This window comes from Hyperolius riggenbachi, chromosome 3 (assembly GCF_040937935.1).
Source record: "Hyperolius riggenbachi isolate aHypRig1 chromosome 3, aHypRig1.pri, whole genome shotgun sequence".
NCBI lineage: Eukaryota > Metazoa > Chordata > Amphibia > Anura > Hyperoliidae > Hyperolius > Hyperolius riggenbachi.
The window spans coordinates 102650371-102673997 of record NC_090648.1 but is presented as its reverse complement, the minus strand read 5'-3'; the positions used below and the strand labels follow the sequence as shown (position 1 = coordinate 102673997).

General features: G+C 44.6%; 1 protein-coding gene across 5 annotated transcripts in view; it reads right to left on the bottom strand.

The window, feature by feature from the left end:
• Nucleotides 1-513: 513 nt before the first annotated feature.
• Nucleotides 514-23627, bottom strand: part of LOC137561080 (aspartate aminotransferase, cytoplasmic-like) — a 92731-nt gene continuing 69617 nt past the window's right edge. For 3 of the 5 annotated variants that reach the window (XM_068272317.1, XM_068272319.1, XM_068272318.1), the window contains one exon: nucleotides 19988-20476. In XM_068272317.1, coding sequence (XP_068128418.1) covers nucleotides 20334-20476 — 143 coding nt within the window. In that variant the 3' untranslated portion in view covers nucleotides 19988-20333. Of the gene's footprint in view, nucleotides 616-13217; nucleotides 13362-19987; nucleotides 20477-23627 lie in introns of those variants that run through there. The other 2 variants (XR_011029870.1, XM_068272320.1) reach the window with 2 other exon arrangements.

Genomic DNA, 23627 nt, shown 5'->3' with positions numbered 1-23627 from the left:
TAGTAGCCAATTGACTAGTAATTCTGCAACTGCTTACAGTTAATATGAGCCAACTGACTATTAGTAGCCTAATGGCTAGTACTTTGGTTATTGCTTTGTTAGTTTGGCCGGTTGGGTAAGTCAATAGTAAAATATCAGTAATATTACAATAGATTACTTTTTTTTTTTGTCTTTGGCTTACAGTGATCACAGAGTTAGGAGCCAATTCTACTCTATGGAGCTCAGCTATTGATGGACAGCTGAGTTTTTGCCGGCGTGAATGCACAATTGTGGTGTTACCGAGTGCTGCCATTCAATTCATGAAATGGCAGCCAAAAGGTACTCGTGGCTGGCAGCCAGGAGGCTGAACTGCCCAAAAGTGCCCAAAAATGAGTCCAGGCCCATATAATCATTTATTATATCTCTCTATCAAAGATGTTTGGTTATCTCTAGAGAGTCTTTAGTAAATCAGACCTTGAGAGTCTTTTTCTGCATACCTGATTAGAGTGATCCGGAGATCCCTTTTAACTTGTACTTGGTAAGTCTTTCATTTGTCCCCTTCTGTGGGTCACTCTCATCTGCACTTTGTAGCTATATTTGTATACTTGCTCTATATTTTTATTTTAGGTCAGTGGTCTAGAAAATATTAATAGCAGAGAATCACTGACAGGCAATGTCATTTTATAGAGCAAGGTCAACAACAGCAGCATCCATCATCTCATGCTGTAAGTTTGTCTCATGTGCAGATAAACAAACATGTTGTATGGTGTCCATGTAACTAATAATAATAACATTTGTATAGTGCTTTTCTCCTGGCAGACTCAAAGCGCTTATGAGCTGCAGCCACTAGGGGCACACTCAGTAGACCACCCTGCAGTGTTAGGGAGTCTTGCCTAAGGACTCCTTAATGAGCAGGTACTGGCTTACTGAATAGAAAGTGCTCTCCTATGACAGAAGTGGTGCCCTTGACCATTACGCTATCCAGCCTAGCTGTAATCTGTAGAAAGTTATTATGAAAGATTACAGCTTGCATAGGGCTACTGCACATTATCTATGTAAAGTCTTAAGAAGTCTACCAGAGCCATATCAATGATCTTCCAGAATTAGAATAGCAGTACTGTAGTTAGCATTACAGATAGCATAACAGTCAACAAGGAGGTACTGAAATTGAGAAAAGTGATGTCAGGTTGAAAGAAATATGGAACTTACCACTGCTCTGGATGAAACTCCTATCACCCACTGACTCCAATGAATTCTGCGGCAACTGTGTCGCTAACTCTAATGACTTATGCTACGGCTGTGTCGCCCATTGACTCTAATGACTTCTGCTGTGGCTGTGTCGCCCATTGAGTCCAGTGACTTCTGCTGTGGCTGTGTCACCCATTGAATCCAGTGACTTCTGCTGCGGCTGTGTTGCCCATTGAATCCAGTGACTTCTGCTGCGGCTGTGTCGCCCATTTAGTCCAGTGACTTCTGCTGTGGCTGTGTCGTCCATTGACTCCAATGACTTCTGCTGTGGCTGTGTTGCCCATTGAGTCCAGTGACTTCTGCAGTGGCTGTGTCGCCCATTGAGTCCAGTGACTTCTGCTGTGGCTGTGTCGCCCATTGACTCCAATGACTTCTGCTGTGGCTGTGTTGCCCATTGAGTCCAGTGACTTCTGCAGTGGCTGTGTCGCCCATTGAGTCCAGTGACTTCTGCTGTGGCTGTGTCGCCCATTGACTCCAATGACTTCTGCTGTGGCTGTGTCGCCCATTGAGTCCAGTGACTTCTGCTGTGGCTGTGTCGCCCATTGAGTCCAGTGACTTCTGCTGCGGCTGTGTCGCCGCAGAAGTCATTCAGTAACACGCTGCTGACTTTGCAGTGACTCGACGGCAATTTGGAAACTTCCAGGGCAATGCGACTCAGGGCTTGATTCACAAAATGGTACTAGCTGTTAGCACGGGCGTGCTAAACAGTTAGCCCTCGACGTGCCGCTCGCGGACTTTTGGATGTGCAAAGTCTCGCAATCGTGGACATTTGAGCGTGGACTTCTGCGCGCGATAGCCGCCCGATCGCTTGCAAAAGTCTGCGTTATCACACGCAAATGTCCACGAACGCGGGACTTTGCACATCCAAAAGTCTGCGAGCGGCACTTGGCGTGCTAACTGTTTAGCACACCCGTGCCAACAGTTAGCACCGTTTTGTGAATCAAGCCCTCAGTGTGTTAGGCCCCATTAACTTGCATTGTTGTTGCGTTACCCTGCGATATAACAGGATAACGCCCTTGCAATCCAAGTGTAAAAGGGGCATCAGGGACAGTTAGTGACATGACTATGTATATGTAGAAGCACTGCGAAAAATGAGTTCCATATATATTCACATTAATGATAGTGGTAGTCATTTTGCCTTTAGATGGTGAAGTGGAATAATAAGACTCTTGCAGGGAAAGGGAACTATGTAAATGGCTGCGAGATGATGGATTCTCTGATCTTGGGCTTCTCTGAATCTCCAGTCTTGAAAGTCCTCCTGCTAATGCATTTTCTCTGTGTTTATGCCATGACAGCCACTGGCTTAACACCCCCATCTACTCATTCTTATGTAAACTCTCATCCCCTAGATATTCTCTATACATTCAAACAATATACCACAGCTGATCAGGTCTTTCAAAAGGCGTTTCTACATTGGATGTATAATTTAGCTTTACTTCTTCCTTTGGAAGCACCGAATACTTTCTGTTGAATGATGTATTTTGATCACTATGGCCTTGATTCACTAACCAGCACTAAGCCGGTTAGTGTGCCTCACGGCCGTATCTCTTAAGAGGCACCCGTGGGCCGGTGCCATGGGCGGCCCCTGGGGGGGGGGGCGGCCACCTATTGGCTATATATTTTTTTATTTTTATTTTTTAATTTTTTTTTATACCTCTCAGTTTTTTTTTCTTGTATGTGCGGCCTGTGGGGGGGGGGGGGGGGGGGGAGGTGTATGAGCAGCGGAGAGCAGGCACACACTCATCAGGGGAACTCTCTCCCCCCTCCAGAATTCAGCAAAGTGGCAGCGCCCGGCCGGAACTTGCTACTTCCTAGCATCCGCTCCTCCCCCCCATCCACTATCCTCTTCCGTCTCCTTATGCACTTCCCCTTTCAAGCTCCCGCCACCTGCCGACTTTGAACTTGGGGGCCGGGAGCTAATAATTGGCAAGCAGCAGCCACTTCTTTGATAGTCAGGAGGACTCTAGCTAGTGGGAGACTGAAGCAGCTGCAAGCGGTGACTTGGTGAGTCAGTTTAGTGTTACTGTGTGCTTGCCAGCTGCAGCAGCCCCTAGCAGTCTTGTCCTCCTATTCAATCTGCCCTGTGCCGCGCTGTCATCAGACAGATGACAGTCACAGCTGTGTGGCATAGGGTTGCTAGGCAACAGCAGGAAGCAGATTTCTGCTTCATCGGAAGTAGCCTTCTGCAGCGTTGCCTGAGAACAACCATGTGAGCTGTGGCTGGACTGAACGGGACAGGAAACCCTTTATCTCACTCAGGAAGCAGTGAACCGTGTCTGTAATGCCATGCATGACACAGAGTCCAGGCATCCACATGATGACAGCTGGATCCTTGTCCTGTGCCTGGAATAAAACAGGTATGGAGGGGGAAGGGGCTTTGAAAGGAGCACACGATCATCAGCCAGTCACACACATCACATCAAATAGCTGCCCCGTGACCAGATGTGTTTTCAATATCGCAGTGTCCTCAGTCTAACTCCCCCGGGCCCTCACATAAATCCTATGTAAAGTGAGGGGTGTAGATTGAGGACACTGCAGTACTGAGAACACACATCTGGTCAGCCCAGCCCGTTAGACTGTTCTGATCAAATCTGCTGACATTATTGCTCGTATTTCTGGTCAAATCTGCTGAAATGATTGCTCGTAGTTCCGGTCAAATCTGCCGACATGATTGCTCGTATTTCTGGTCAAATCTGCTGAAATGATTGCTCGTAGTTCCGGTCAAATCTGCTGACATGATTGCTCGTAGTTCTGGTCAAATCTGCCGACATGATTGCTCGTATTTCTGATCAAATCTGCTGACATTATAGCACGTATTTCTGATCAAATCTGCTGACATTATTGCACGTATTTCTGATCAAATCTGCTGACATTATTGCACGTATTTCTGATCAAATCTGCTGACATTATTGCACGTATTTCTGATCAAATCTGCTGACATTATTGCACGTATTTCTGATCAATTCTGCTGACATTTTTGCTCGTATTTCTGATCAATTCTGCTGACATTATTGCTCGTAGTTCTGGTCAAATCTGCTGACATGATTGCTCGTAGTTCTGGTCAAATCTGCTGACATGATTGCTCGTATTTCTGGTCAAATCTGCTGACATGATTGCTCGTATTTCTGGTCAAATCTGCTGACATGATTGCTCGTAGTTCTGGTCAAATCTGCTGACATGATTGCTCGTAGTTCTGGTCAAATCTGCTGACATGATTGCTCGTAGTTCTGGTCAAATCTGCTGACATGATTGCTCGTAGTTCTGGTCAAATCTGCCGACATGATTGCTCGTAGTTCTGGTCAAATCTGCCGACATGATTGCTCGTAGTTCTGGTCAAATCTGCCGACATGATTGCTCGTAGTTCTGGTCAAATCTGCCGACATGATTGCTCGTAGTTCTGGTCAAATCTGCCGACATGATTGCTCGTAGTTCTGGTCAAATCTGCCGACATGATTACATGTATTTTCTGGTCAAATCTGCCACGATTGAATATATCTTCTGGGCAATCTGCTCACATTACGTGTATTTTCTTGAGAAAACCTGCACAATTATGTGAATTTTCTGGGCAAAGGGTGACCTAAACTTGGGCCCACTGTCTTTGCGTTGCACTTTTAAAGCGAACCCGAGGTGAGAATAATATTGAGGCTGCCATATTTATCTCCTTTTAAGCAATACCAGTTGCCTGGCTGCCGTGCTGGTCCTCTGCCTCTAATTCTTTCAACCATAGACCCTGAACAAGCATGCAGCAGGTCGGGGGTTTCTTACAATATTGTCAGAACTGATAAGATTAGCTGCATGCTTGTTTCTGGTGTAATTCAGTTCACTACTGCAGTCAAATAGATCAGCAGGGCTGCCAGGCAACTAGTATTGTTTAAAAGGAAATAAATATGGCAGCCTCCATATCACTCTCACCTCAGGTTCACGTTAAATTACAGTTAGCTCCACCCTCATCCGGTCATGGCCACACCCATTTTTTTATAGCCACAAAAATTAATCCAGCACCTGCATAGCACCCCTCCCAAAAAACCTGGAGCCGCCACTAACTGTACTTATACTAATTATTTATATAGCGCCAACATATTACGCATCGCTGTACAGAGTATGTATTGTCTTGTCACTAACTGTCCCACAGTGGGGCTCTCAATCTAATCCCTACCATAGTCATGTGTGTATGTAAGTATCGTAGTCTAGGGCCAATTTTTAGGGGAAGCCAATTAACTTATCTGTATCGTATGTTGTTGGGATGTGGGAGGAAATCAGAGTGTCTTAAGGAAACCCACACAGACACAGGGAGAACATACAAACTCCTTGCAGATAGTGCCCTGGCTGGGATTCGAACCAGGAACCCAGCGCTGCAAGGCGAGAGCGATAACCACTACACCGCCGTGCTGCCATACTGCTGTACTATATTGTACTGCCATCTTCAGCAGTACTTCACAGAGTATGTAGTCATGTCACTGACTATCCTCTGAGGAGCTTACAATCTAATCCTACCATAGTCTAATGCCCTACCATATTATTATGTAGTTATATAGCACTGACATCTTCTGCAGCACTTTGCAGAGAACAGTCATGTTACTGACTTTTCTCAGGGGAGCTCACAATCTAATACCTACCACTACTTTGTGCGAGAGAACACTGGCTAATGTGTGTGTGTGTGTGGGGGGGGAACATTTCCTACTTGATTTTTTAGGGTCACTTTACTCATACCCAGGGAGAAAACATGGCCCCACCGACTTTGGCTTACTAGAAAATTTTAATTGGCCACACCCACTGGGTTATGGACACACCCACTGTATTATGTGACCACGCCCATTTTTCGCCGCGGCGCGCTTTGCGCGCCGCCAACGTCCTCGGGAGGGGGGGGGGGGGCGCCGTAGGTTTGGGGTGCCTAGGGGAGCCCAAACCCTAAATACAGCCCTGGTGTGCCTCATCACTTAGTGGGCACAAACTACAGCGCTAACCTTATCTGAGGTTAGTGTGCCTTATCTGAGGTTAATGTGCCTTATCTGAGGTTAGTGTGCCTTATCCGAACTTAGTGCCCCTTAAGTAGCTTTGTGCACACTAAAAGATGCACAAAGCTACATCGTGCACTGGACAGCCCACAGCGCGCACAGTGTAATGTGTCGAACTTTCCTCGTGGTGCGACGATAACGTTGCACCCGCTATACTGTACATGATGCGACCATAAGGTCGCATAGGATGCGACGATAACGGTGCACTGATGCGCCGTTTAGGTCGCATCCTATGCGATCTTGAGGTCACATCATGTACAGTATAGCAGGTGCGATGTTATCGTGCAGTGCGCGATGTAGCTTTGTGCATCTTTTAGTGTGCACAAAGCTACTTAAGGGACACTAAGTTCAGATAAGGCACACTAACCTCAGATAAGGCACACTAACTCAGATAAGGCACACTAACTCAGATAAGGCACACTAACTCAGATAAGGCACACTAACCTCAGATAAGGCACACTAACTTAGATAAGGCACACTAACCTCAGATAAGGCACACTAACTCAGATAAGGCACACTAACCTCAGATAAGGCACACTAACTCAGATAAGGCACACTAACCTCAGATAAGGCACACTAACCTCAGATAAGGCACACTAATTCAGATAAGGCACACTAACCTCAGATAAGGCACACTAATCGGCTTAGCGCCAGTTAGTGAATCAAGCCCTATGCGGCAATAGGTAAATCCTGCTATGATCCTGGTTGGGAGGTTTTAGTGGCCTCAATACCCATCACAGCTGTTACTACCACCTTAGATTACTGCAGTCAGTGAGATCAATCACGCTCAACAATCTGGCCTGCAGCAACACAGAGCTCATGTCTTACTGGAAATATTCTTGGTAATAACATCTTTGTTACTCAATCTAATACACTAATATTGTATTAACGTAATAATGAACCAGACATCAAAGCTGCATTTCATAACTTTTTCCACTTGTGCATCCCACCTCACTACAATGAGCTTTTTCTACATCCCCATGTAAGGCAAATTATTAATCACACTTCACATGTATATCATCCCATTGCTTAACCACTTCACCGCCACAGGTTATTTTCACATATCCCGCCCCTCCCATTCCTTAGCCAATAAATGTATTGCTACTTAACACACAAAAATTATCTTATTTGGGTGGTACTTTTTGCTAAGAATTATTTTGTTGCATATGTATTTTAAAGAGAATAAGAAGAAAATAAATGAAAAAAAATCATTATTTCTTAGTTTTCAGCCAATTATAATTTTACAATAAAATGTGCTACGGTAGATAAAACTACACATTTTATTTGCCTACTTGCCCCAGTTATTACAACAATTAAATTGTGTTCATAGTACAGTGTATGACGACAATACAGGTTAATTCCATTGCTTGAAGTGTACCTGAGGCAAAAAATATTTTTTTAAAAACATAGATACTAATGCAAGAAGAAGGAGACCTCTGGATCCTGCTGAGGCTCACGTCCTCCTGGCTCCTCACCGATGCCGTGCCATGACTCCATAACATATCCGTGCTCCTATTCATAAACAAGCACTTGTGCATGAAGATAAACACAGTCATGATCTTCAATAGGGTCTCAAGGCACTTTATTCCTGGCTCTGAACATAGGGTGGTACTGGGCCGTGACCCAGTACCACCCTTAGGTCACTAGTAAATGAATTATCTTTAATAGCACTCCTTAATGAGTAGGTACTGGCTTACTGAATAGGCTCTAGGTCTGTCACTGCCGCACGCATACATACGCCTGCCGACCGCCCCGTGGCCGTTCTACATCCTGTCCCAACAGCTGTCAGTGCAGGACATGTGCAGTAGCGCAAAAACACTGACACAGGGACAGGACAAAGGGACACTTGTATGTTATTAGTTAGGATATATATATATATATATATATATATATATATATATATATATATATATACTGCATATATATATATATATATATATATATATATGTGTGTGCAAAGGAGGAAGGGGAGTTTCCTCACTGTAACCCCCCCCCCCCCCACTACACACACACACACACACACAGTGCAGGGGGCACTCAGGGCTCAGGGACATCATCTCCATACACCACATGAGGGGAGGTGGGTGGCTATGCATGTATAGCGGTGATATAAGGAGACACACAGGAGGGAGGGGGATCTCCCAGCTTACACACACCATGTACAGTGCAGAGTATATAGGGGCTGAGTGCATATAGCAGGGGGAATGGGAAGGAGGGGGAACACGCACACATTACACACTCAGGGGGACACCGGAAGTGTCTCGTGCTCTCTCTGTCTCACCCGCTGTTGCTGCTGCTCTGCCCGGGCCCTGCCTCCTCCTTTCTCAGGCCCCGCCTCCTCCTCGCTCAGTCTCCCTCATGAAGCTGCGCCTCTGCCCCCTTCCCTGACAACTGCCCCAGTTGGCTGGCAGGCTGGCTTTGGGCAGATGATGTCAGGCTGGCGCGCGGTCGGTGGTGTGGTGGGCGTGGAGAGTCGATATGAAGATGGTCGACCGTCTTCCTGGTAACAGCACCCGGCCACCCGCAAGCGCACCCACCTGCCTGCCGCGCGCGCGCGCACCCGGCCGCCCTGCTCTCTGGCCTCACCTCCCGTCCCAACGGCTGTGTGTACTGCGCACATGCGCAGTACTAAAAAGCTTCGGACGGACAGACAGGGAAAGTTATGACGCAGGGACAGTTAGGTTTTATTGTATAGGATCAGGGCCGGTCCGCCCATGAGGCGGGGTGAAACTTTTGCCTCAGGCGGCACTTCTGGGGGGGCGGCACCCGCCCGTCCGTGGGTGTGGGGGGCCGCCCGAGCTGGAGGGGATAGCAGGCAGGAAGGGGGTATTGGGCCTAGCGGCGGGCAGGGGGGTCGGACCCCCCCTCCCTCACCTGAGTCCCCCGTCCTCCGCTCCCCTCCAGCTTTAAAAAGTTAAGTTGCCGCCGCTATTGTGAGAGGTTTCTCCAAGATGATCCAGCACAGCTCTTTTAATCAGAAAATTATTTTATTGGATCATAAAAAGTACAAACACTATAGCTGCATAGTGGCCACTATGCAGCTATAGTGTTTGTACTTTTTATGATCCAATAAAATAATTTTCTGATTAAAAGAGCTGTGCTGGATCATCTTGGAGAAACTGTTTGCTATACCCTGCTGTGGGTACAGGGGTGGATCCGTTGCACGCCCATTCCCCGACATCGCTAGTGTGCGGTCTCACACATCTTTGTGGCTATTGTAAGAGGCACGGGCGGGATCACTCACCTCTTCCGCGTTCCTGCGTGCGCTCCACTGACGTCACTTCCTGCTACGCCGCCCACTGTATTGTAAGTGGAAAAGGTGAGTGATCCCCGCCCGTGCCTCTTACAATAGCTGCAGCAACTTAACTTTTTAAAGCTAGAGGGGAGCGGAGGACGGGGGACCCAGGCGAGGGAGGGGGGGGGGTCCCCGACCCCCCTCCCCGCCGCTAGGCCCAATACCCCCTTCCTGCACGCTATCCCCTCCAGCTCGGCGGCCCCTTACACCCACGGCTTGGGGGGGGAGGGGGATTTCTTTAAAGTTTGCCTCAGGCGGCAAAAAGTCTAGGGCCGGGCCTGTATAGGATATATGAATTTGTCTTTGTTGAGGTAAGCCACCTCAGACCTTATTTATTCATTGAGGTAAGCCACCCCAGACCTTATTTATTTGATCCTCCTGTTTGTGCATCTAAGGTCTGGTACACACCAAGAGCAGTTCTGAGCATTTTTAAAAACTCTTGTGCTTTGAAAACCGCTTGGCTAATGTATTGCAATGGGATGATGCACACCAGAGCAATTCATTTTTTCCCCAAGCGCAAACTCGGGTCCTGCAGCATTTTTGCTGATTTCTGAGGTGATTCTGCCTCAATGTTAAGTCTAGGAAAGTGGAAAATCGCTCTGAAAAGCGCTAGATCAGAGTGATTTTCCAAGCGTTTTTGTTATGTTTTGTTCAGTTACAGCTCTACTGTAACAAAAAATAAATATGCTACACCAAAATGCTCCAAAAAATGCCAGGCATGTGTAGAACATCGCTCTGCACATGCCTAGAATCACTCTGGAAAATGTATTTAAAAAGCGCTAGCGTTTGCAGGTACGCTAGCCTTTTTTGGTGTGCACTGGCCCTAATACTCAGGGTAGGGGATAACCTTGGACCCCATCTACGGATCCCTAGGACCCTTTTTTCCTTGAAAGGTGCAATCATTTCCAGCTGACCGGGACCTCCGAGTGGAGTCGGGTTCATTGATCTCCACCTGCCTGCAGTGGTTGGTTGCCCCATTGCAATTTCTTTTTTTGAGTACCCTCGATATACTATTCTTATTTCATCTATTGAGTGTGACCATTTGGGGTCTCTTTGTCTTTGTGGTTTTTTTGTTTAGGGTCACAGCTCAAAACCCCCCCACCCCCCCTTTTTTATTCCTCCTAAGTAATCATGTGTTTTTTTGGCTTTAGGGTGGCCTCAGGTCCTCTTTAATATCACTGTGTACAGCTTTAGGAATACTAATGTTCTAACAGCTTTGAAACAGTTTTCCAAGATGCTCCATTGATACTGGGAGATAGCTTTTTGATTTGGAACTTAGAAAGTAAAATCTTTAGGGGGGCGCATGCGCGGCGCCAACAGGATAAGACGTGTCCTGTGTGAGCTCCGTGCCTGAGTAGCATACCGGGCCAAATTACAGCAAATCTGGGCAGCCGATCAGTTCCAGCATAACACCTCTACCTCTGGGAGATGTCCGGGAGAGGGAAGAAAACCGACAATATTTGGGAACCCTTGTCACAGCCCACTTTGCCGGCACTAATCTCAAAAAAGCGCGCTAAGAAGACAGACAAAATGGCGACGGCGGCGGCTTCCTCACCCACCATAACGCCTGCACAGAGCCCGCAGCACTCCAGTGAGCACGACTACCCGATCCCAGCGGCTATCCTCCGCACACTGAACTTCTTGCCAGCATTAGGGAGATGCTGAAGCCGGAGTTAGCCACAGCAGTCTCGGGGATCACAACGCAGATACAAGAAATAGGCGGGAGAGTCAATGACCTGGATAAGAGAGTGGACTCCTGCGTCGATATCTTGAAAGCAGACAACACCAGGCTTGATGAGCAGGAGGCCAGAATCGTTCAGCTCAAGAGCAGGCAAGAAGACTGAAAACAGAGTTCGCCACTCCAACATTCGAATCCGAGGTCTGCCTGAAAGCATTACTGCCATTAAGGAGGCGGCCCTCAATCTGTTCGTGGCCCTCTTACCACAAGTAGACCCAACAAACTTCAGGAAGGACCACATCCATAGTGCATTAGGCCGCCCACAAAACCCGGACCTACCCAGTGATGTGATACTCAAATTTCACTACTATGATGTGAAAGAACAAATAATGATGGCAGCTCGTAACCTAATTTGTTCCTACCTCAGTATGTCTGTATGCAGACTTATCACCCCTAACACTGCAGAAACGCAAGTTACTTTGACGGATTACGCAGACCCTAATCCGTGAGGATATCCGCTACAAATGGACATTTCCATGTGGCCTACAATTCCAGCTTAACGGTTCGACGCAGATGGTCAAGTCACTCCCTTGATGCTGGGAGAACACTTCTAGAGGCTGCAGGCATTCAAGTTGAACAAGCCACAGCGCCATTACTGAGCCGTCAAGAGTCACTATCGCAATGCCAACAGCGCCCAGAAAGAGCATGGCAGACCGTCAGCAGATCCTCGGGGCAGAGTTCCTCTGCATCCCAAAGCCCTGAACAGTCTCCTGCCAGATGAGTATACCATATGCTTTAAAGTGCTTACATTTCCACATATACTGGCCTTATCTTTCATTATCTCTTGATTCCATGCCGTTACGAGTTCCCACTAACCAGTTTGCCGTTTGATACAACCTCACTCCCCAATTGTTTGGGCCTTGTCACCATGACTTACACCAGTTTAATGGTATTCATACCTATACAATGCCACAAACTGCCGAGAGTCCACTAAATGCTACAAGGACCCACAATCATAATCCGGCTCCATCTACATCAGCAGTCTCCTGCCAGATAACCGTTACGAGTTCCCACTAACCAGTTTGCTGTTTAATACCCCCGGGGACGGATCAAGACCAAGTTGCGCCTGGGGCAAGGTCAGGTTTTGGCGCCTAAAGGTCAGGTTTTGGCGCCTAAACTGCCATTCATTTTGCCTCCTTTTTAGGAATTCAACAAACTGCCCCTGGGGCAAGATACCCGCTTGCCCCCCCCCCCCCAGATCCGTCCCTGAATACCCCCTCACTCCCCAATTGTTTGCACCTTGTCACCATGACTTATTCCAGTATAATGGCATTCATACCTCACAAACCTCATGAACTGCCGAGAGTCCTCTAAATACGACAAGGATCCATAATCATAATCTGGAACAAAGCCCCGTCTACAGACTTTGCAATCTGCAGATCATGATCGCATACCAACCACTATATGGCGAACTATTACTTGTGGGGCAAAATATCCCTCTTTGATGTTGAGAGCTTATTCCTCTCTGAGTTTAAAATGATTATTACGGTATATATTCATAGGAATTATACTTACATTATGTTAATGTTTATTATACTACTTGACAGGGGTTTAATCATTTGCTTTTCACCATACAACTTATCACTGCTGTACTGTATATCAGTAATTAAGCTTTATACGCGCCCATGCTGCTCAGAGTTCGCTTGCTGCCCCAATCAGGAGGTGTGTTGAGAGGTAGCCATAATATGGCTGCCACTTCCAGACCTCGCATGACCTGGGTCACCGAGTTGATCCTTTGTTCTGGACCTTTGTTTTGGGCCATGTTTATGTTTAGGTTTTTAGCTTTTAAATTTATACTACAGTACACCAACCAGTGCTTTCTTGAAAGGGGTATTTGCATGCAAGCATAGCATCCTAATCCTATAAATGTTAAGATGACCAAGGGAACTGACAGGCTAAATCTTAAAATGTTATCCCTTAACGTTCAAAGGTTTCAACTCACCCCAAAAATGTAGAAAGGTTTTCCACGACCTGAGCAGGCATCATCCTGACATAATTTGTCTCCAAGAGACACATTTCTCCCATCTATCTATACCCACCTACTTCGATAAACGTTATTCTTCTGTGACTTACGTAACTACTGCACCTAAAAAACACAGAGGAGTACTTATTCTAATCCGTAACTCACTGCCAATAGGGATCACTAAAGCTATATCTGACAAATATGGTAGATATGTTATATTACATGGCAAACTATACTCATGGAACATTCAACTTATCAGTTCATCAGTTCATATCAGAAATCATATAAAACATTTCAGCTCATATAGAAACAGATTTCAATCCACCCCAATACACTTTTTATATGGTGTGATGACTTTAATTTAACTCTTAATGAAAAGCTAGATAAATGCAAACAGTCCCCAGACAAACTCACAAAAACTCAAAGGAGACAATTACAGGAAACACTAGAGAATAACTTCCTATCCTAGTCGACTCTTGGAGAGAACTACATGGAAGCAAAAAAGGCTACACACATTATTCAGCAGCTCATAACTCATATGCAAAAATTGATCACATCTTTTTTTTTGTCAATAATTTTTATTTTGTTTTAATCATTTAACAACACAAATGAATCAATAAATGTAAAGATACTTTGTATGTCTTCAAAAAGTGGCTAATGACATGTAACATTCAAATTATAACATTAAGAATAACCATAAATGGCTGGAATGGTGTTTGAACAATCTATCAAACTATTACAGTATATAACCGAAATAAGATAAGGAGAGAGAGAGGATGTTACTCCTAGAACTGGTTGGTACTTAACAATCTAGTTTAACATCCCAATGGAGTATAGTAACCTGTGGTAATAAGACTGGGAAGAGGACCTATATCCTATTTCATTGTTACCATTTTCCGTATATTTGCTAAGATATTGCTAATAAAATAAGGATGGCATGGAACCAAGTCACTATCCTGAAAGATTTCTAGGTAGACTAGGAGTCTGCTAGCTCTTCAGACTGAAGGGGGTGGAGGGGGTGTATAGGGTCTCTACTTACATCACTGAAGGCAAATGTTTAATGAATCTTCAACTGAATCTTGGGGCAAGATATTCCATTAGGTTAGGTTGTTGCCGTTTGAGAGTGTCGATTTGATTAGTTTCCAGTCAAAGGACCATTTGTGGCGCCGGAGGTTTAGGTTATTTCTTGATCTCCCAAGGTGTTCCAACTTTAAGTTGTACTCGACTAGATTGGTTAGTTGGGTGATTGTAGGAATGGTGGGTTGGTTCCAGTTGGTTACTAGTAGGTGTTTAGCTGCACTAATGATGTGGGTAATCCCTAACCTTAGATTATATGGGAATTGATCTAAGTTTATAAGAAAAATGGCTAGAATAGGGTTAGGGGATATTTGCTTCTTCGAGATAGTTGAGATAATTTTAAAGATGTTAGTCCAACGTGCGGTTAACTTTGGACAATCCCACATAATATGTAAAAGGGTGCCAGTGTAGGAGCATCCTCGCCAGCAATCTGGGGAGTGTTGAGGAGAAAATTTTGCTAATATTCGAGGTGTGATATACCATTTATAAAGGATCTTTTTATAAGTCTCCATATGTGTTATACATCTGGAGAAGTTTTTAAGGTTCAATAATGCTTTCTTGATGTCAGTTGGAGAGATGTTAGTGTGTAGATCGTGTTCCCATATTTTGACGAATTTGAGGAAGGGAGGAGGGGAGTTGGCGGAAATTAGTTTGTACCAAAAGGATATACCTCCTTTAGGGGTAGATAGAAAATCCCAGATTGCTCGGGGAATTGTCATGTTAGATATTATTTGTGGGTCTGATAACATATGTTTAAGTTGGATATAGGAGAAGAGTTCAGTGTCGGATAGTTTGTACTTCCATTTAAGGAAGTCAAATGAGTTAATTTGGTTCCCAGACAACACACCATTTACAGGTAGGTGGGCAATGCCCGATTTAAGCCATTTGGTTATATTTAGATTAGGGATACTTAGTTTGAGAGCTGTGAAGGGGAGGTTAAGCTTGATATTGTCCCGTTGGTTTTTGTGGGAGAGCTTTTTAATAAATTCCCATGAGGAAAGAGTCTGTTGAATTGTGGGGTGAGGAGTGATGTGAATCGGAAGGTCTGTCCAAGTTAATTGAAGCAAGTCCCCAGGGTTGGCTTTGATGGTGTTACTCTCTAGATCAGGGGTCTCAAACTCGCGGCTCGCGGGCCATTTGCGGCCCTCGATACAATATTTTGTGGCCCTCGCCAGCAAAAGCTTACTTATAGTTCGCTTCAGTGCTCCCAAGTTATCCGCCGTATCCCCGCCGCTAAACGAGGGCTGCAGAGCCCCCAAATCGCTGGGGGGCAATCTGCAGGCATTTCCTGGAAGGGGCAGAGCTTTTAGCTTCAGCTCTGCTCCTCCTGACGTCAATCGCGGTGCATTGCCGCCTCTGCCCGCCCTCTCTGTGAAGGAAGAGTGAGGGGGGCGGGCAGAGGCGGCGATGCGCCACGATTGACGTCAGGAGGGGCAAAGATGTAGTTGAAAGCTCTGCCCCTTCCAGGAAATGCCGGCAGATTGCCCCCCGGGCGATTTGGTGGCTCTGCAGCCCTCGTTTTGCGGCGGGGACACGGCAGATTACTTGTAATGGGAGCACTGAAGCGAACTATAAGGTAAAATAGGCAAAATAGTGTGAATTTGATTTTGAAATAAAACTCAATGCAAGGGACGGGGAGGGGGGGGGGGTGGCGTGGGAGCTGCTGATTGATTGATTCCCTTATGCAGCCCAGCCTCATCCAGACTTGGCCTCCTGCGGCCCCCAATTAAATTGAGTCTGAGACCCCTGCTCTAGATTGACCCAGTATTTCTCAGTCAGGAGTGTTATGCCACCAGAATTGGGTCATATTGAGTATGGCCGCATGATAGTATAGTAGGGGATTGGGGAGGCCAAAACCTCTGTCTAGTGTACTAGGAGTTAGAACCTGGAATGATATTCTTTTTTTCTTTTTTTTCCAGAGGAATTGGTTAACTAAATTGATCACATCTTAAAAAGACTCTGAAGTCTCCCTAAAATGAGGTTTTTAGTTTAAAAATCTCATTACCATTATTGTCCCACCTAAAGCGCCGCAGAACCGTGAAAACCCCCTCGATCACCCCAAACTCATGGGGGTACACGGCAGGCAACTTCCGCATAGAGGCAGCGCAGCTCTGCCTCTATGTGCGTCAATCAGCGGGGATCTCCGCCTCTCCCCGCCCCTCTCAGTCTTCCTTCACGGAGAGGGGCGGGGGAGAGGCGGAGATACGCGCTGATTGACGCGCATAGAGGCGGCAGCAAAATCCACGACCAAGAAAGTCGTGGAATTTGCCTGCCATGTACCCCCATCAGTAAGGGGTGATCAAGGGGGTTTTTAGACGCAGTTCTGCTGCGTTTTAGGAGAGACAATAAGGCACACTAACCTCAGATAAGGCACACTAACTCAGATAAGGTACACTAACCTCAGATAAGACACACTAACCTCAGATAAGGCACACTAACTCAGATAAGGCACACTAACCTCAGATAAGGCACACTAACTCAGATAAGGCACACTAACCTCAGATAAGGCACACTAACTCAGATAAGGCACACTAACCTCAGATAAGGCACACTAACTCAGATAAGGCACACTAACCTCAGATAAGACACACTAACCTCAGATAAGGCACACTAACTCAGATAAGGCACACTAACCTCAGATAAGGCACACTAACTCAGATAAGGCACACTAACCTCAGATAAGGCACACTAACTCAGATAAGGCACACTAACCTCAGATAAGGCACACTAACTAGCTTAGCGCCGGTTAGTGAATCAAGCCCCAAGTATCTTGGTTTCTAACATTTTCCCTGTTGTCCTCAGATATTCATAAATTGAAGGCATGTTATTACCTAATTAAGTATATATTGACTGTATTATGCACAAGGAAAAAATATTAATATCAAGAAAATGAAACGCTCATATATCAGCTACCCTGGGATCCATGTCTGATCCGGACGGCGTAGTCTGCTTCTCTGAATTATTATGCTCATGTAGGTTTGCAAGACCTTCGTTATTACATTCATGACTACATACGGCCTTTGAGTTAATAAAAAGTACTGCATGGTGAGGTTCTGATAAATCCCCAGAGGACTCCTCCATCAGTTCATTATTCATGTGCTTTATTCTTTATATCTTTCTTTTCACTCTCTATTTCCCAGTTATATTCTGTGATTCTCGCTATGCTGATTACACGCCATTCATATACCACAAAAAAAAATCACAAAAAAGGCACAAGTAGAGAAAGAGTGACAAAGAAAGAAATTGAGGGACTGAGGGTAGCACAAATAGCACATGGAGACACAGAGTAAAGGTGGCCCACGGTAAAATGTTTCTGTTCGATTTTACCCCAATTCGACTAAAACGATTGGATGTGCCTAAACCTTGAAAGGTTTTTTGTTTTATTTTCAATCGAGAAATGTGATCGAAGTTCTAGTTTTTCTCTATTTCTTTTAAGATTGTCCATGTTGGAAAATTCAGACCAACTTTGCCCAAAATTGTATGGTGTGTGATGGATTGTCAAATCGTATTCAACCCGAATACATTGGGCTTGATTCACTAAGACGAATAGCACACCTTATCCGAGCTAACACACCTTATCAGTGATAACATGCCTTATCAAAGTTAACACGCCTTATCGGTGTAGCATAACGAGTGCTACGAAGTTATGCCTACTAATTGCCAATGACGAGAGGTCCACTCGTCCTGCCCTGAGCCTCTGCGTGTTTGTAGCGTTCGCTATGCTACTCTGATAAGGCATGTTACTTTGATAAGGCGTGTTAACTTTGATAAGGCGCGTTAACTCGGATAAGGCATGCTATTTGTCTTAGTGAATTAAGCCGCTTGTATTCATCTATTCAGTACATATCAAACTGTTGTTTGTATAAACAACAAAAAGGATGGAATTATGAAAGAATGTGTGTGTGTGTGCGTGCGTGCGTGCGTGCGTGCGTGCGTGCGTGTGTGTGTGTGTGTGTGTGTGTAAACAATATGTATATATTGAAAATAAATTATTGTTATTATTATTATTATTATTATCGATTTATAAAGCACCAACATATTCCATGGCGCTGTACAAAGTAAGAAAAAAACATGGGGTACATAATAATACAGACAATGGTATACACAAATCTACTAAATATAGAATTAGTACAAAATACAGAAATGGTACAAAGTACAGAATTGGTAATTACAGTGACAAAAAATAATATGAATATATGTGTAACAAATTCTAAAGCTGGCCACTAACGGTCCAATTTCTAGCGAAAAATCGTTCGAGCGATCAGAAATTCTGATCGGACGAAAAATCGTTCACTACACCATCAACTAACCAATCATTGCTTCCTATCTATCACGACCACCAAGAAAATCCAAATTTTCGTTCGACGAAAATTCATTCGGGCGACATTTTTTTTCACTCGTTCATAATCGATTGTGTCCACCAATGGAGATTATTTACAACCAATCCGATCAGAATTTCTGATCGCTCGAACGATTTTTCGCTAGAAATTGGACCGTTAGTGGCCAGCTTAAGACTCAGTGTGAGAGAGCCCTGCCCTTGGGAGCTTACAATCTAAAGGGGGAGTTTCCAATCTGTACAAATCTGTAATAAAGAAATGATGGAAAGAGCATGTTAAGCTGGCCACTAACTGTCCAATTTCTAGTGAAAAATCGTTTGAGCGATCAGAAATTCTGATCGGATTGGTTGTAAATAATCTCCATTGGTGGACACAATCGATTATGAACGAGTGAAAAAAATGTCGTCCGAATGAATTTTCGTCGAACGAAAATTTGGATTTTCTTGGTGGTCGTGATAGATAGGAAGCAATGATTGGTTAGTTGATGGTGTAGTGAACGATTTTTCGTCCGATCAGAATTTCTGATCGCTCGAACGATTTTTCGCTAGAAATTGGACCGTTAGTGGCCAGCTTTAGGGTATGTAGAAATCGGCCTGCAGTTTATGGCAGCCAACAGCTCTCTCGCCAATCAGCTTCATATGATGATATATGAGTACCTTAATAGTCTCATAGGTTATGGAGAAGGCAAGGGGGCTGCATTTGGAAAACAGGGAATCTAAATATGAAAAGAAGTTTGCACAATGAGAGCTACTGCTGCACATAGGAACTGCTGCAAATGGAATAGGAAAACGGATGCACAAGGCAGAGGGGGCTGCTGTACATGGGGCTGCCCATGGAAAAGGGAAGATGCTGTACATTGAAGGATGTATGGGGGTAAAAGGCATCCACAAAATTGAACTTTGTTGTTATTATTGTGTGTTGATATAATGCCGACATTTTTTTTGTACATTTTTTGCAGCACTTTATGGAGCCCATAGTCAAGTCCGTAACTATCCTTTAGAGCAGTGTTTCTCAACATATTATTGGTATGTACCCCTTTTAAAGCCCTGTACTCACGAAGTACCCCCTAGCATAGAAAACATTATCACAAGTACCCCTGACAAATATATATTTAATTGTAGTACATGATAAATGGTTCTAAACAATTTCCAAGCTTTTACTATTGCTTTTAATGAGCTAAAACACTAATTTGGTGCTGTTTAAATAAGATTTATCATTTTCTAAATCTCTAAATTTCTTATTCCTGGTTAAGTATATCAAGCCTGAGTACCCCCTGGAACCATCAGACGTACCCCCTGGAGTATGCGTACCACACGTTGACAACCTAGGCTTTAGAGGACACAATCTAATCTCTACCAAAGTTGCAGTGAAATATCCTTCCTTACCATAATCAAAGGGCTTTTTGTGGGGACGGGAATAACTTATCAGTATGTTTTGGGTGTTGCCCATGTGGACAGTGTCATTCTAGCTGCATAGGTGAAATTTACCAGGTAGTTTACTAGTTTAAGGCCAGAATGCTAGCCACAAAGTAAACAGCATTTGATGGAATAACGGTGTTACATAATGTTATTATAGCAATGAAAAACATGACATAATTGGCAGCAGTTGAACGCACCCAGTATAAAAAAAAACAAAACTCTAATTTGACTCACACAATACTAAAGGTAATCACACAATGTTATCATTTCATGTCATTCAGTGTCACATCACTTATACACTGCGTCACATAATGCAGGTTATTCGCATTCAGCCCAGATATATTGATCTGTCCAGCTTCAGGTAAATATAAATTATTTTCCTTGGCCAGAAAATCCACTTGATCTGCTGTTAAGTTAAAGAAAAATGTAATTGATCACAAAAAAATTGCAGATTGTAATTCCAAGTCCTTTGCAAGAAAGAGATGGAGAATAGCTGTGGAAATCTATGTAGGCTTTTGTGCACAAGTATTTGGTGCTGTTGGAATAAAGCAGCATACTTAACCATTTCCGTACCAGCAGCCTCTGCCCCCTTAAGGACCAGAGACTGCTGGTACAGTAAAACGCTGCCTCCCGACAAATCGCCACAATAATTCGCTGCTCCTGCCAGTCCCGCCATTCTGTCCACCGCCACAGGTCCCTCTCTCTGCTGTCTCTATGACGGCAGATCGCTGTGCCGCTTTCATTAGCTCCTGACCTGGTCAGTCAATCTAAGCCAATGGGATTTGCTTAAAGTGGTGACAGGGCCAGGAGCCAATGAAAACAGCTCCTGACCAGCTCACAGAGCTCTGCCATCATAGAGACAGCAGGGCAAATGTATTGCGATGGGGAGAAAATGGCACGATCGGTGGGAGCGGCGTGATGGCGCAACGGGATGATTGAAATCTACGTCCTGTCAGATCCGCGCTGCCACATGCAGGACGTAGATTTCAACTGCGGCGGTCTGCAAAAGGTTAAAGATGTTGCCTCTCTTTTGACAAATCAGCATGCTGTGCCCATTGGTAATGATAAGAAATGGCCCCTATTTATACACATTGTTTATGAAGTGCTGCTGAGATCTGCACAGGTACGATGAGGAGTAGAGAGATATTATAAGGAAAGAAGAACAGAAGACTGCAGGAATATAAGAACTCAAATATCAGAATTAAAGAAGAAAACAGATGAAAATAATGGAATGAAAAATAAATAAACAGCAAAAGAAAGAGGGACACAGATGAAGAATACAGATAAAAAAATAAGAAAACATTATTATTATTATTATTGAACTATTTTATTTGTTTGTATGTCAAATATAGTTTAAATGTTAACATTTATTCCAAATAGGTAGTAGGTCTAAAATAATGTCCTTATTGTTCGGGGTGGAAATTGAATGGGGCCTATCATACCATAATTCACCATTGTCTTACTCTTACATGTGTGGGGGTATATGACCCTTGTCCTTAAAGTGAACCTAAAGTCAAAGGAAAAAAATGAGATTTACTCACCTGGGGCTTCCCTCAGCCCCCTGCAGCCGATCGGTGCCCTCGCAGCCCCGCTCTGACGCTCCAGGACCCACCGGCGGACACTTCTGGTTTGGCCGTCACCGGCCGACAGGCATGGGAACGCGAGTGATTCTTCGTGTTCCCAGCCTGTATATCGCCCCCTATGCTGCTATTGCGGCCAGGAGGTTGTATTGGTCTTTCACTTGAATTCCACGTGAAAGACCAATACAAAGTGGTGTACACGTGAGAAGTGGAACGACAATCATACATGATTCCAAACATTTTTTACAAATCAATAACTGAAACGTGGGGTGTGCGTAATTATTCAGCCCCCCTGAGTCAATACTTTGTAGAACCACCGTTTGCTGCAATTACAGCTGCCAGTCTTTTAGGGTATGTCTCTACCAGCCTTGCACATCTAGAAACTGAAATCCTTGCCCATTCTTCTTTGCAAAACCGCTCCAGCTCAGTCAGATTAGATGGACAGCATTTGTGAACAGCAGTTTTCAGATCTTGCCACAGAGTCTCGATTGGATTTAGATCTGGACTTTGACTAGGCCATTCTAACACATGGATATGTTTTGTTTTAAACCATTTCATTGTTGCCCTGGCTTTATGTATAGGGTCGTTGTCCTGCTGGAAGGTGAACCTCCGCCCCAGTCTCAAGTCTTTTGCAATCTCCAAGAGGTTTTCTTCCAAGTTTGCCCTGTATTTGGCTCCATACATCTTCCCATCAACTCTGTCCAGTTTCCCTTTCCCTGCTGAAGAGAAGCACCCCCAGAGCATGATGCTGCCACCACCATATTTGACAGTGGGGATGGTGTGTTCTGAGTGATGTGCAGAGTTAGTTTACCGCCACACAGAGTTTTGCATTTTGGCCAAAAAGTTCCATTTTGGTCTCATCTGACCAGAGCACCTTCTTCCACATGTTTGCTGTGTCCTTCACATGGCTTGTGGCAAACTGCAAACAGGACTTCTTATGCTTTTCTGTTAACAATGACTTTCTTCTTGCCACTTCTCCATAAAGGCCAACTTCGTGCAGTGCACGACTGCACGACTAATAGTTGTCCTCTAGACAGATTCCCCCACCTGAGCTGTAGATCTCTGCAGTTCGTCCAGAGTCACCATGGGCCTCTTGACTGCATTTGTGATCAGCGCTCTCCTTGTTCGGCCTGTGAGTTTAGGTGGACGGCCTTGTCTTGGTAGGTTTACAGTTGTGCCATACTCCTATTTCTGAATGATCACTTGAACAGTGCTCCATGGGATGTTCAAGGCTTTGGAAATCTTTTTGTAGCCTAAGCCTGATTTAAATTTCTCAATAACTTTATCCCTGACCTGAGAAGGGAAAAAAATAAAGGGAAAAATCGAGAGCCCCCGATAGTGTATTATTGTTGGTATGAACCTAGTGAGAAATAACGGTAAATTATACTCACAATTGTAGGTTGCCGGGTTAGGCAACCACTTGTATCGCAGACGGGGAGATTAGACCTGTCCCCGCTCAGGTTAAAAGTCGCTCTCTGCGTAGAAGAAAAGAGGGTGACCACACCCATCCACCAGGTGGATATAACGTAATAAGAGGAACAAAGGCCCCAATAGAGTAAAATGATACCGAATTAAAACAAATTAAAATATGGGTGGCAGTGGTGGACTTGCCTACCCCCAATGAGAAGGACCACTTATATGGTTGACAGTGAAAATTTAATCAATTTGATACTCCAAAACAATAATCAATTTGCAACGCGTTTCACGGGACACAAGCCCGCTTCCTCAGGCAAAACACATACAAGTAGGAGCAACTGAAATAAAAGAGCATAAAAAAGAACCCATGTAATCACGACATAAAACAAAAGCAATGAAGCAGAATAAAAACCGAACATAAAAAATAAAAACCGAACATAAAACAGAGATCAAATATATCGAATATAATCCTAAGGACAATTCAGTGGCCAATTGGGCCATAAGATATAATCTGCCCTCAAGATATCTGATTGGTCAAGGTCAATACAATTAAACTTGACG